General features: G+C 41.5%; 1 protein-coding gene across 22 annotated transcripts in view; it reads right to left on the reverse strand.

The window, feature by feature from the left end:
• The window catches only part of SIRT5 (sirtuin 5), a 39,845-nt gene that overhangs the window by 2,860 nt on the left and 21,796 nt on the right, over window positions 1-15,189 (reverse strand). For 17 of the 22 annotated variants that reach the window (XM_055263474.2, XM_063632875.1, XM_055263477.2 and 14 more), the window contains 4 exons: window positions 13,987-14,074; window positions 12,513-12,566; window positions 10,346-10,469; window positions 8,554-8,669 (listed from right to left, as the gene is read on the reverse strand). In XM_055263474.2, the coding sequence (XP_055119449.2) occupies window positions 8,554-8,669; window positions 10,346-10,469; window positions 12,513-12,566; window positions 13,987-14,074 (382 nt within the window). Of the gene's footprint in view, window positions 1-4,067; window positions 5,332-8,553; window positions 8,670-10,345; window positions 10,470-12,512; window positions 12,567-13,986; window positions 14,075-15,189 lie in introns of those variants that run through there. The other 5 variants (XM_055263481.2, XM_063632882.1, XM_055263484.2 and 2 more) reach the window with 3 other exon arrangements.

The following is a 15,189-nucleotide window of genomic DNA, read 5'->3' on the forward strand; positions in this document are numbered from 1 at the left end:
AAGTGGGACCCTGGCCTACTCTGCCAGCCAGACATGATGTTGACCCCTTTACACTGTACAGCCCTGCTAGTTGCTTGAGTCTATCAAAAACTACTGCATTCAAATTTCACTTAAACTCCACCCTCCGCCCAATTGCTTCAATAACTCCACCTTTCCCTTGTTGGGAAACACTTCTCAGTTCTACAGGGGTCCGGTCTCCCTCATTGCATTAAATCAATAAACCTGATCTTGACAGAATACTGGTTTGTTTATGGGGACTACAGGAGGATTGGGCTAGAACAGGAGCAACTGTCTCCTTCCAACAATAGGTAAGATTCAGCCATAGAAACATGGACCAATTCAAAGTTTATGTCCCATTCATCTATTAAGGATGTATTTCCAGGCCCGGAGCCGTGGCTCATGCCTATAATCCCAGCACTTTGGGAGGCCGAGGTGGGCGAATCACTTGAGGTCAGGAGTTTGAGACCAGCCTGGCCAACATGGTGAAACCCCGTCTCTACTAAAAATACAAAAATTAGCTGGGCGCGGTGGCAGGCACCTGTGATCCCAGCTACTCAGGAGGCTGAGGCAGAAGAATCGCTTGAATCCAGGAGGCAGAGGTTGCAGTGAGCTGAGACTGCACCCTGCACTCCAGCCTGGGCAACAAGAGCAAAACTCCATCTCAAAGAAAAAAAAAATTCCAATAAAATTTTACTTGTTTGGAATTATTAATCTACACTTATATATATTTTTTGTTTTTACAATTATGCACTGCAGATTACTATAGTGATAATTCTATCTAGAAGATTTCTTAGTAAAGCATTTTTTAACATTTTAAGGAAATTGAAAAAATTAAATAATTCATATGATATTTTGCTGTAGAACTATAATAGGTAGTCAGTAAAAGATTTTCTTTCTCTTTTTTTTTAAGACAGAGTCTCACTGTGTTGTCATCCAAGCTGGAGTGCAGTGGCACGATCTCAGCTCACGGCAACTTCTGCCTCCCAGGCTCAAGGGATTCACGCACCTCAGCCTCCTGAGTAGCTGAGATTACAGGTGTGGACCACCATGCCTGGCTAATTTTTGTATTTTTAGTAGAGATGGGGTTTCGCCATGTTGGCCAGGCTGGTCCTGAACTCCTGGCCTCAAGTGATCCTCCAGCCTCAGCCTCCCAAAGTGCTGGGATTACAGGCATGAGCCATTGTACCTGGCCAGTAAAAGATTTTCATGCATAAAAATATATTACATTAGTATAAATTCTGTAGTAGTGATAGAATGGAAATACAAGTTCAAAGAGAAAAAAATGCGAAGTTTCCAATTGTTAAGGAAGGGCTTGTATATTTATTTTGTAAATGGACGGTGGTGTCTACCAGATAGTTACAACATTCAGATTGGACTGGATACATTTTAAACCATGATATGGTAGTTTTTATTTTAAAATGTCAGTGTTTCGGCCAGGCACAGTGGCTCACGCCTGTAATCCCAGCACTTTTGGGAGCGTGAGCTAGGCAGATTGCCTGATGTCAGTAGTTTGGGACCAGCCCAGGCAATGTGGTGAAAACCCATCTCTACTAAAAAAAAATACAAAAAGTTAGCTGGGTGTGGTGGCGCATGCCTGTAGTCCTAGCTACTTGGGAGGCTGAGGCAGGAGAATCACTTGAACCAGGGAGGCGGAGGTTGCAGTGAGTCGAGATCGTGCCACTGCAGTCCAGCCTGGGCAACAGAGCCAGACTCTGTCTCAAAAATAAATAAATAAATAAATAAATAAATAATAAAATGGCAGTGTTTCCAATGCACTTGGAATCACATCTCCAACTATATTTGATTTAAAAAATGTTAGATGTCAACTTTTAATGTGAAAGGCATACATGAACAATGTTTGAAAGCCTCTTTTCTAGCGCATCTGTGCACTCTGCCTGCCCCCACCAGTTGTAGGACAACCAAGACCACGGTGTTAGTTCCACATCTGCTCATGCCACTTGTATTGGTTAATGTAATCATCTCACTGAATTTAAAATTATGTAATAAACTGCAAAAATAGAGCTGTTAAGGGAGTTGTTTCTAGGAAAACTAGTTGAATGCTTGGGAAAGACATACTGAGTCACTAAATATAATTTGGTTAAATTAGGTGTAGGTGTAAAAGATGGGTGAAGACTGCTTCACATGTTTCTTTTCCTAAGTTCTTGCTCTCCTTTAAAAGAAGAAAAAAATATATCAAAAACCAGAAGTTGTAATCCAGTGTTTGCCAAGGTTTCTTGATAAGAATCACCTGGGTCGGCCGGGCACGGTGGCTCACGCTTGTAATCCCAGCACTTTGGGAGGCCGAGGCAGGCGGATCACGAGGTCAGGAGATCGAGACCACGGTGAAACCCCCTCTCTACTAAAAATACAAAAAATTAGCCGGGCGTGGTGGCGGGCGCCTGTAGTCCCAGCTACTCGGAGAGGCTGAGGCAGGAGAATGGCGTGAACCTGGGAGGCGGAGCTTGCAGTGAGCCGAGATTGCGCCACTGCACTCCAGCCTGGGCGACAGAGCAAGACTCCGTCTCAAAAAAAAAAAAAAAAAAAAAAAAAAAAAAGAATCACCTGGGTCATTTGCTAACTACACAGATAAACAGGCATCTCCCCCTAGAAATTCTGACTCAGGAAGTCTAGGTGGGGGCCTTGGGATCTGATTTTCCTGGTTGTCTGTTTTGTTTTATAAAATAAGGGCTGGAGTCATTCCTATCTTCAGGGATATTTGGGGAACACGAGGAAGATTATGGATACGATTTATGCAAGAAAGGTGAGCTCCAATCAGCAGATCCCTATTCAAAACAAAAGGCCTTTAGCTCTATTCCAAAAAGAAAAAAAGCAGGCCAAGTGTGGTGGCTCACGCCTGTAATCCCAGCACTTCAGGAGGCCGAGGCAGGTGGATCTCTTGAGGCCAGGAGTCTGAGACCTGTCTGACCAACATGGTGAAATCCTATCTCTACTAAAAATACAAAAATTAGCCAGGTGTGGTGGTGCACGCCTGTAATCCCAGCTACTTGAAAGGCTTAGGTGGGAGGATTGCTTGAGCCCAGGAGGCAAAGTTTCCAGTAAACCGAGATTGCGCCACTGCACTCCAGCCTGGGCAACAGAGCAAGACTCTGTCTTAAAACAAAACAAAAAAACCAACCAAACAAACAAAAAGCAAATGAAAGTAGATTTATGCTTTATATCAAAATGTTTAAAGCATGCATGTGTCCTTTTCTATTAGTCTTGTTTTCAGTGGCTTTTTGAATGAACAGACCAACTAAGCCCTGACTGCATGGACTAGGAGGGCTTCCCTACCCGCCCTTGACAGCACAGCCAGGGAGAGTGCTGGACTTCCCTAGCACACACAGTCAACTATCGCTTCAAAGCAGTGACCTCTTCACACCCTAGATAGGTAACTATATAACCACAACAATCTATAAAACTCTTCTACCTAACAATTCCTTAGACTTCTAAATTCCACCAGCAGATAGCTGGGGTGTCTTCCCTCCCCAGAGCCTCCAACTCCATTACTTTACTGCTCGCCTCTTCTGGGACTTCCTCTGTCCACTCCAGCCACACTGAGGGGACTCTGCTCCAGGTGGTCCCAGTGTCTAGAAATCTCTTATCCCAGATCACGTCTTCGGCTGCCTCCCTCACCTCCTTCAAGTCTTTGCTCCAGTCTCTTCTTAATGAGGTTTGTGCATCTTTGCTTTGTGCAAAGCTCACGTGCTGTAGAATGTGTACCTTAAGTTCCCTGCTTACCTGTCTGCCTCCACCACTAGAATATAATCTTCCCTTGGTAGATATTTGTTTTGTTTACTGATATATCCTATCCTAAGCACTTAGAACAGTGTCTGATACATAGTGGATACTTATAAATATTTGTGGACTTTAATTAAATCTCAACATTTAGAGAAATTCAAAGATCAACAGGGCACAACATAGTGGCTGCAGGGCACGGTGGGCCAAAGGTGCTTTGAAGGCCCTGGCCACCAGCTCCCTGCAGCGACAGTCCCATTTTTGCCTCAGCGAATGTACAAATCCTACAAGCCAAGGCCCCCTGGGGTTGAGTAACAGTCAAAACACTGAGGTTTAAATTAAAAAATACCTAGGGTTTACTGGAATAGTCAGGGTTTATCAGAAATCATCCAATATAAGCATCGGACATGGGGAAAACGACAAAACCAAAACTGGAACTAATTAACACCTTGAAAATATAAATACATTCCTGTGGGAGGAGAATTCTATGCCTTTGTCTCTAGATTAGAACTGGGGCAAAGAATCTGAACAACTTGTGTAAGGCCTAAGGTGTCTTGTGAGATCCAAATCCTTATTAAAATATAGGCAGCATTCTAGCTGCCTATTTAGGTAACAAAGAAAATCAGGTTAAAAGTAGCAGAGAACATTATTCCATTTTTTTTTTCTCCTTAACCTAGAGCAGGGGTTAGAAAACTTTTTCTGTAAAGGGCCACACAGGACATATTTCAGGCTTTGCAGACCAGCCAGTCTCTGTTGTAACTATTCACCTCTGTCATCCTAGTGCAAAAGCAGCCACACACAATATACAAACATATGGCCACAGCTGTGTTCCAATGAAACCTTATTTACAGATACAGGTGGTGGGCAAATTTGGCCCACAGGCAGTAGTTTGCTGACCCCTGACCTAGGGTAAAGTTCAACCAAAATCTGTTAAGCATGAGATATACAATTCTGCCATTGTTAAGCTCCGTGTTTAAACAGTCCTCTCAATTGCTCCAGGGTTGGTTTCTGCCTTTGAAAAATTGAGTAGGATGAGATGACTATCACCAGCATCTCTTCTAAATGTCAGCTTTGATGATGCCAAGAAAAAAGCATTGCTGGCTTCATTGATCAGTTACTCTTTCATTGATGAGATGACAGTTCTTGTGATCAGTCTGGTTGATAAGTAGCTTGTCAAATTGATAAGAATTTCTAACTAGCAAGTAGCCTGTTTGTTAGAGACAATCATAGGTTTTCAAGACAATATGAAGCTGAAGAATTTTGGCTGAAGTAGCAGCCGAAACAGGCCTGTGGTTTTAGGAGGCTTGACTTGTGCAATGATATATATTACATGGCAAGAATCTCTCCTGAACTGGCAGGAAAAACCACCAAGTTCAGTTTCTTTCACATGAAGACACGGCCACCATATGCAAGGGATGCTGGGCCCCTGCTGCTCAGTCCGTGGCACGGGAGGTGGGGGCCAACTCTAAACTTGGGTTGTGGAAATACTCCAGTTTTATTTTCTTCTTTTTCTTTATCTGCATTTTCTTGCTTTCCTACAATGATGATTTGTTTTAATTCTTTATAATAATTAGAGATGAGATGGAGATCAACTGACTGAAAAGAAACCATATTAGAAGAACCAAACTGGGGACATAGCTCATGTCCTGCTTCACAAAGTTTATCCTGTCCCACTCTTCGAGTTTTCTGATGGTCTTTCAAACAGACTGGAGGCTTGAGCTGCCTAGCTCTGGTATTACTACTCTTCGTCATGCTAAGTGGCCCAGCTGCTCCACATAGGTGCCACAACACAAATCAGATGGAGGCTCAATGTGCATTTTTCAGGAGATAAGTTAGAAGATCATTTAACTTTTTATCTAACAGCTTTATTGAGATTCGATACACATACAATCCACCTATTTCAAATATATAATTCAGTGGCTTTTAGTGTATTCACAGAATTATACAACCATCACCACAATCAACTTTAGAGCATTTTTAACAACCTCAAAGAAACTTGTTCTCATTAGCACCCACTCCCCATTCCTCCCTACTCCCAGCCAAAACAACCACTCATCTCCCTTCTCTCTATTGATCTGCCTATTCTAGATATTTTGTATAAATGAAGTCATACCATATGTGGTCTTTTATGACTGGCTTCTTTCAGTTAGCATAACGTTTTCAAGGGTCATCCATGTAGCAGCATATATGGATACCTCATTCTTTTTATGGCTAAAATATAGTCCATTGTACAAACATACCAAATTTTATTTATTCATCCTTCAGTCGATGGATGTTTGGGTTGTTTCTACTTTTTCCGTGAACAAGTTGCTATGAACATTTGTGTACAAATTTTTGTGTAGATGTATGATTTCATTTCTAGGACTATATACCAAGGAGTAGAATTGCTAGATCATATAGTAACCCTATATTTAAATGCCACATTGTTTTCTAAAATGACTGCGCCATTGTACATTCCCATCAGCCATGTATAAGGGTTCCAATTTCTTCACCAACACTTGTGATTTTCCTTTATCTTAAAAATTATAGCCACGCTTGTGGCTGTGAAGTGGTATCTCATTGTGGTTTTATGATATTGAACATCATTTCAATATGCTTATCGGCCATGTGTATATATTTGGAGAAACGTCTTTTCAAATATTTTGACCTGGTTTTTAATTGGATTTCTTTTTATTATTTATAGTTGTAAGAGTTCTTTATATATCCTGGATACAAATCCCTTATCAAATATCAAATATTAGACTTACAAATATTTTCTCCCATTGTATGGGTTGTCTTTTTACTTAATCGATGGTACCCATTGGAGTATAGAAGTTTTAAATTTTGATAAAGTCCAATTTATCCATTTTTCTTATGTTACTTGCTCTTTTGGTGTTATATCTAAGAAAGCTTTAACCCAAGGTTACAAGATTTACTCCTACATTTTCTTTTGACATTTTATACTTTCAGCTCTTACATTTAGGTCTATGATCCATTTTGGGTTATTTTTTGTGTATGGTGTGACAGAGGGGTCCAAGCTCATTCTTTTGCATGTGGATATCCAGCACTATTTCTTGAAAAAGACTGTATTTCATCAAATTGTCTTGCCACTCTTTTCAAAAATCAATTGACCATGAATGTGAGGTTTGTTTTATTGTTCTGTTTTGTTTTGTTTTTTACTGGACTCTCAATTCTATTCCACTGATTCTATATACCTATCCTATGCCAGTGCCACACTGTCTTGATTACTGCAACTTTGCAGAAAGTTTTTTGTTGTTGTTGTTGAGACGGAGTTTTGCTCTTGTTGCCCAGGCTGGAGTGCAATGGCGCAATCTCCGCTCACTGCAACCTCCCCCTCCCAGGTTCAAGCGATTCTCCTGCCTCAGCCTCCCAAGTAGCTGGGATTACGGGCATGTGCCACCATGCCTAGCTAATACATAGTAAGTTTGGAAATTGGGAAGTATGAGTTCTCCAACTCCATTTTTCATTTTGTTTTGGCTATTTTGGGTCCCTTGCATTTTCATATGAATTGTAGATTAATCTTTTCAATTAGTTGCTGTAAAAAGCCAGTTGTGATTTTGATAGAGACTGAGTTGATTGAGCCCATAGATCAATTTGGGGAGCATTGCCATCTTAATCATATTAAGTTGTCCAATCCATGAACATTGGATATGTTTCCATTCATTTAGGCCTTCTTTATTTCTTTCAATAATGTTCTGTAGTTTTCAGAGTATAAGTTTTGCATAGGAGGCAATTTTTTTTAAGGCTATCTTCTTAGTTCCTACTACTCACACACAAATGAAGAACTATGGATGAAGAACACAGGCTGTAGCTGATCAAAAAGACACATGGAAGAGAAAGAGGCCCAGAGCCAGTTCACTCACCTGAGGAGGGGCCTACTGAAGTGTCTGTGGCCCCTTTTTTTTCTTTTTTCTTTTTTTTTTTAAATCCCAGCAAAGACTTTGAAGAGTGGCTCCTATCCTGACTGCACACTGGAATCACCTAGGAAGCTTATCAAAATGATGGCGTCTGAGCTGCAGCTCAGAGCAATGAAGTTTCATGAGGCGGCACCCAGGCATCAGTATTTTTAAAATATGCCGCCAAGGTTGGAAACTGTTGATTAAAGTCATGACAAGATGCTTCAATGAAGTTTTCTATTTTATTCATTTATATTAATTTACTACTTATTTATATTCTAACTTATTCAAAAGGAATTAACTAGATGGACAAGAATTAGAAGTAAAGGCAAAATAAAGTTGGGGTGAGAAAAAAGACAGAACAAGGGTGAAGACACAAAACAGACCCAGGAATAAGACTAAAAATGCATACCATGACAATCTACACTTCCCACCCAAACTTGGGAAGCAGGATCAGTGTCATAATATGGCCACAGATACAAATAACCTTGGCGATTAGACCAAAGGGGAATCTGCCAGGTGGCCTCCCAGTGAGAACAACAGGTGATAAGGTTCTGCAAGGGCATCTCCCAGGTTTACTTGTGGAGCATTTGGGTAACCTACAACTAAAGGCCATCACTAAGTCTAGCTTAAAAATGTAAGGGAAAGCAAAGCCTAAGGAATCAAAGAAGAGCTTTCAAAATGTGAACAAACAAAAGTCCCACGGCAAATTTCGTGTACAATGACAGAGCTACCCTACCTTAGTCTACAGTGAATGATTTTGTTCTTCCATAAAAGCAACTGCAGATCAAACAACAACAACAACAAAAAACACAAACCCTGTGTCTTTTTTAAAAATCAGAGGAGTAGGTCAACTATGTTTAGATGACCATGTCTGTACCAGCCTCCCACATCTCCCTCTCCCATCAGGGTATCCCAGTACCTGAATCTGTTCGTAGCTGGGGTGGTCTCCGTGTTAAATTCAGCCACTGGCATGCCCCTGGCAGCCACCTGGGGGGCAAACATGGCTGCTGGGTACACCACAGAGGAAGTGCCCACCTACAAGGCAAGCACACAGAGATGGACAAATGGCCACACGACGAGGAGAAGGAACATTTTTACAGAAAACCTTACACAAACTCAGGCAGGTCTGTGGTTGCAGGTGTGAGAAAAGCCAAACAGGATGGGATAAAACAGGGTGTCCAAGGGACAAGGGAAAGTGAAGAGGTGTCCTTTGATCAATCACTAGAATCGAGAAGAATATGTGACATGAAAAGGAGAGTTATGAAAAGAGTGACATAGAAGTGACTCAATCAAAAGGTTTGGGGGTAATTCTGCTTTTGTTTCTGCTTTTTAAAGTTAAACAAATGATCCATAACTTTTTAAAACATATTTTCTATCTTTTTGTTAAAGGTAGAAAATATGAAGAAAAAAACATACATATCATCCATAATCTTACCCCAAGATAACCACTGTTAACATTTTCATGTATGTCCTCTTAGCTTTTCTCTTATAAATATTTGCTTATAAACATTCTTTACAGGGATGGGAAGAGCATGACCTGTTTTGTAAACCGGCTTTTCTCATTTAACAATCCATCATCAACAGTGATGCTATACTCAACATTGGGAAGCATTCTTTAAATACTGGCTGAATGAATACACACCACAAGAAAGTGCCTCCGCTTTTAAAGACTTGTCAAGAAAAATTTGAAATATGCATACAATCTGTCCAATGAATCCCACTCTTAGGAAATGTGTCCTAAGGAAATCATTTGAAGAGCATGCTAAGATTTCTATCTAAGGATATTCACGATATCATTGATTAGAATATCAAAATTTGAAATAGCCCAGATGTCTTACAGTAGAGAATTAGCTAAATATATCATTCCTTATCTGTATAAAACACCATACAGTCAATTGAAAGATGATACTGATTTAGACATACTGATCTGGAATATGCTAAGTGAACTGCTGTGTGAATAAAGTAGTTTCAAAACAGAACATATGTCATGAACTCAGTTTTGAATTTTAATTAATACATGTTCATCTGCCTAAGAAAAGGTTTAGACCACAGGTGGGCAAACTTATTCTGAAAAGGACCATAGAGTAAATTTTTCAGGCCTTGCAGGCCATTCAATCTCTGTCACAAGTACTCAACTCTGCCACTGTAGTTTGAAAGTAGTCATAGACAGTGTGTGGAAGAATGAGTGTGGCTGAGTTCCAATAAAACTTTATTTCCAAAAACAGGTAGCAGGCCTAATTTGGCCCAAAGGCTGCTAGTTTGCTCACTCCTGGTCTAGAAGAAAACATACTAAACTGCTAACAGTAACTATTTCTGGATAGTAGAACTATGGGCTATTTCTAATTTCCTCTTTATAATGTGATAATTTTTGCATGTTCTCAATTAAATTTAATCATAAGCACGTATTATTTTAAAAACCAATAGCATGTTCTTTTCTTTGTTTTTGGTGGGGCTGGGGGAGAAGGCTTTGAGATGCCCAAGACATGCATGGTTTCCTATTTTAATACAAATTCTTATTCATTGTTTCTCAGTTTTTCTATAGGATACCACAAAGACCTCTCAACATACATTTTAAGGAAAGGAAGAAAGGGAGGGAGGAGAGAAGGCGGGAAGGAAAGAAGCAAGGGAGGGAGGAAGGAAAAGAGGAGAGGGGGAAGGAAAAAATAACAAACTCCAGTCCTGTCTTGGGGTTAGGGAAGGGCGTGACCCACCACTAGACATAAATCACAGTGGGCGAGCTCTCTATCAACCTCCTCCAGAATGGCAGGATCCAGGTTTTCTCCAAACCACACGACGTGAGGTCGCAGCAAGCCCCCGCAGCCTGCCTCTTCACACCTGGAAGAATGGGATCCTTAAGCCAACCCCGAGCCAAGTCTGCCCAGCTGGATCGGAGGGAGGCCAGGGGCTGCCCCAAACCCAGTACATCCAGATGGGTCACCTCTGATGCCTCTTATTCCCTACACCCTCCCTCCCAGCCTACATAAACTTGCCTTGCATATGAAGCATCAGGTTTAATGGTCTTTTTTTTTTTTTTTTTTTTTTTTTTTTGAGATGGAGTCTCACTCTGCTGCCCAGGCTGGAGTGCAATGGCATGGTCTCGGCTCACTGCAACCTCTGCCTCCCGGGTTCAAGCAATTCTCCTGCCTCAGCCTCCCGAGTAGCTGGGACTACAATCGTGTGTGACCACACCCTGCTAATTTTTGTATTCTTAGTAGAGACATGTTTCACCATGTTGGCCAGGCTGGTCTCAAACTCCTGATCTCAGGTGATCTGCCTGCCTCGGCCTCCCAAAGTGCTGGGATTACAGGCATGAGCCACTGTGCCCTGCTGAACTGTCCTTATTTTTTATCTTGTCTGTATGTACTTGATGTGCTGACACGTTGTTTCAGCTAAGCTTTCCCAGTTCATTCATTATGCTCACACTTGTGCTCACAGCCACCCAGACCTGGGAGTCATACTGGACTCAGATTTGCCTCCCACCCCAAGCATCCCCTAATTTCATCAACGACCTCCTTTCATGTTCTCTCAGGTTCATGTCTCTCTGGTCCAGTATGTAGCCAGCTTTCCTGTGTCCATTACTAAAAATCTCTCTTCTTTCACTTCCTCCTACCTCAGGGTCACCTTCTATACACCTCCTAAAATCATCCCCCAAACACCATTTTCGTCATAGTAATCTCCTGCATCACAGGAGTTCTCCAGGTCTACCTATTCCTTCAGAAGAAAACTTTTAATATCTAGCAATTAAAACCCTCACGAGGAAAATTTAAAAGGTTCTGTGGTTAAATAAGCCAGTAAAGCATTAACATGTGTATTATAACCACTTTTTAGAAGGCAGCAATGTGGATTAAATGCTCTAAAAAGTCCTGCAGTAAAGCAAACATTTTAACTTTGTTTAGTGTAACATTTCCGTATTTGAGTGGCTAACATGTTTTTTTCAAGTAATGTCTCAACGTAACATTAAATTAATGTTCTATGAAACACTTTTAGAAGTGCTGTTTTATTTTACCTTAAAAACACTCTAATCCAGCTGGGTGCAGTGGTTCACGCCTGTAATCCCAGCATGTTGGGAGGCTGAGGCGGGTGGATCACCTGAGGTCAAGAGCTCGAGACTAGCCTGGCCAACATGGCAAAACTTCCTCTCTGCTAAAAACACAAAAAATAGCCGGGTGTGGTGGCGGGCGCCTATAATCCCAGCTACTCGGGAGGCTGAGGCAGGAGAATCACTTCAACTCAGGAGGCAGAGGTTGCAGTGAGCCAAGATCGCACCACTGCACTCCAACCTGGGTGACAGAGTGAGATTCCATCTCAAAAAATAAATAAATAAAATAAAATAAAATAAAATAAAATAAACACAACAAAAAAACCTCTAATCCAATTACAGGTTATAGAAGTGCTGTTTTAATGTCTGGTTTTGAAAAATTGGCATAAAAATCTTCCTATGTTTTTTTTTTTTTTTAAATCTATGAACATTCTGTTTGGTCCTGTAACCTCTCCTATTCAGGTCCTTTCATTGCCTCCCTAACCCTGGATTAATAATGCCAGTGATGTTATTTGACCAGTTACAGGTCAGCCCCTATGCTTTCTGTACACTGGGTAACCACCTGTCGCACGACAGTTTCAGAAACTTTCCCGACCTCAAATGATCTCGCCAGAACACAAAGCAAAAAGCAGTTGGAAAGAAATCATTCTTTTCATCCTAATTTGGTTCATCCTTTGTCCTTTCACTTTTGGTCTCAGAGGTCAAGCCTGGTTCTTACATTTGTGCATTTGATTTAAGAGGCATCTTGCCAAATACATGTTTAGGTTTTGATGTCTATTTTTTTTTTTTTTTTTTTTGGCAACCCGGAACACTAGTACAAATGAGAGTTTTTTACCCACCGGGGAAGTTTCTCAATTGGGATGCTGGCATCTTGAGTTCCAGGTTCTGGAGCACTGAAATAAATAATATCAGAAAAGAAAAGATTGTTATTGGCATAATAAAAAATAAAGAAACAACATAACTCAGTTTGTATATTTGCCTGGCAGTATGTGGTGTAAAACTCCTAATTAATACATGCTCACTTGGAAGGGCATTAGAAGGAAGGACCCCAAGCCATTAATTACCAGTGGTGCTGGGCATAGTGGCTCATGCCTGTAATCCCAGCATTTGGTGAGGCCAAAATGGGAGGACTGCTTGAGGCCAGAAGTTCAAGACCAGCCTCGGCAGTATAGTGAGACTGCATTTCTACCAGAAATACAAAAATTAGCTCAGTGTGGTGGTGCATGCCTATAGTCCTAGCTACTTGGGAGGCTAAGGCAGGAGGATTGCCTGAGCTCAGGAGTCGGAGGCTGCAGTAAGGTGTGACTGTGCCACTGTACTCCAGCCTGGGAAACAGAACAAGACCCTGTCTCAGAAAAAAAAAAAAATCATCAGTGGTTGTACTGTCAGTGAGGGAATTCGTGTGTGGGGAGGGCTGGAGTAGCTGGGTGTGCTAAGGGGGAACTTCATGTTTACCTTTATACATCATCATCATCTGTATCCTCTGCAATGATGTTATATATTCCTTATACAATTTATACTGTTTTAAAATGGCTCAGTGGAATTTTTCTCCATATTGTGTCTACCCTCAAATTTTTTCGTCATTGTAATAGTAGTACATGTTCATCATAGAAATGTAGGGAAATTCAGAAAGATATAAAGAAGAAATTAAAAATTACCCATAATCCCTCCACTCCTGATATTCCTTGTTAACATTTTGTTGTATTTTCTTCTGGTCTTTTAAATATATGCAGATAAACAAACTCATTGTGTGCACAAATTCAGGACCCTGTGGTTTTCACTTAACATTGTAAGTTGTGAGCCAAATATTTCTTTTATCACATGGCTATATTTAGGGTTTTGTTTTGTTTTGTTTTTGTTTTTCAGACAGGTTCTCCCTGTCACCCAGGCTGTAGTGCAGTGGCATGATCTCAGCTCACTGCAGCCTCAACTTCCCAGGCTCAAATAACCCTCCCACCTCAGCCTCCCTAGTAGCTGGGAATACAAGCATGTGCCACCACACCCAGCTAATTTTGTTTTTTTGTTTTTTGTTTTTTTTGTAGAGACAGGTTTCTCACTATGTTGCCCAGGCCCATCTTGAACACCTGAACTCATGCAGTCTTCCCACCCTGTAATCCCAACACTTTGGGATTACAAAAGTGGAAAGATGACAACACTTTGGGATTACAGGCATGAGCCACTGCACCCAGCCTTGTAGTCTTATTTCTCATAAATATCCATGGGAATCTTTGATGAATGTTCAATTTCCTCACATTTATGTTCAACCTAAAGGAGAAAACAACACATACTTATTCTGTAGTGTGGTATAATTACCCTTTTCCTGATAAAGCTGGACAAATTGGACTCTTGTAATTCTCAGCCACAACTCCACAAGAGGTACATCGAGTTTTAAATAAGCTACCTGAAAAATACATATGAAGCAAATCCAGAATTTAGTATAATCAAGAGCAATTGTCTCCATGTCTAAAAGGGTGTAAGATACTTCACTTTTCACACTTCATTTCATTTTTTGGTCTCACCCAGTTACCCAAGCTGGAGTGTACGAGTATGATCATAGCTCACTGTGGCTTCCAACTCCTGGACTTAAGCGATCCTCCCACCTTTGCCTTTGGAGCAGCTGGGACTGTAGGTGTGCACCGCCACACTGAGCCATACTTCATTTTAGCAAATGGGCCTACCCTAGCTTTCATGGGAAACAGAGGCATGCAGTACTCTTAAGCCAGTCAAGAGCATATGCCCTCAAGGACTTTATAATCTGGAGGAAAAATAAATAACTCCATGACTAATGTGCCATCAGATGACCTTGGAGCGGTGTTCAAGTGGGCAGAAGTGGCCAATAGGGTATGGGGAGCTCAATCTAAATCTAAGGGCATGATTTATTGATATGACTGATAAAGGTTCAGTGGTGTGGGATATGTTTACAAAATTTGAACTTTGATTTCAGAAAGCTTGAATCTTTTATACAAAAGCACCTCAATAAATAAGTAATCAACTAATAAGTGAAAAAAGTAATTGTTAATACTAACCACCACTTATTGAGCTGAAGCAATCATGGTGGCCACAGTTTATGAAATGGGTACCAGGCACCTGGTGCCATGTAGAGCCCTTTCAACCACAGTGGACATGCACTGCTCCGTTCTGCCCACCAGTCCTTCCTTGGGGAGCACCATCCCTGCTCTCTCACATGCTGAGCCAATAGAGCTGTGGGTCACATCCCAAATACAAGCTCGGCCACATGCTGCACATGGCCCCCTGTGGTGCCCATCCCTCTGCAGTCGTGTTTGGTCAGAAGGGTGGGCGTGGCGTGTGGACCAAGCAAGCCTTGGTCCTCAGCAGGTGGCTGAGCTGGAGAGCCTGGAGTTGTCGGAGGCACTCTCCCTTGGCGCATGGAGGCAGATCAATTGCAGAGGGAGAAGGGAGGCCACCTCAAAGAGTGAGCAAAGCTGAGAGAAGGAGGGGGACAGGGGCCGGGAGGAAAGATGACATAAGCTGCACCCCTAGGCTCCTCAGTTTTGT

This window comes from Symphalangus syndactylus, chromosome 23, assembly GCF_028878055.3.
Source record: "Symphalangus syndactylus isolate Jambi chromosome 23, NHGRI_mSymSyn1-v2.1_pri, whole genome shotgun sequence".
Lineage (NCBI taxonomy): Eukaryota > Metazoa > Chordata > Mammalia > Primates > Hylobatidae > Symphalangus > Symphalangus syndactylus.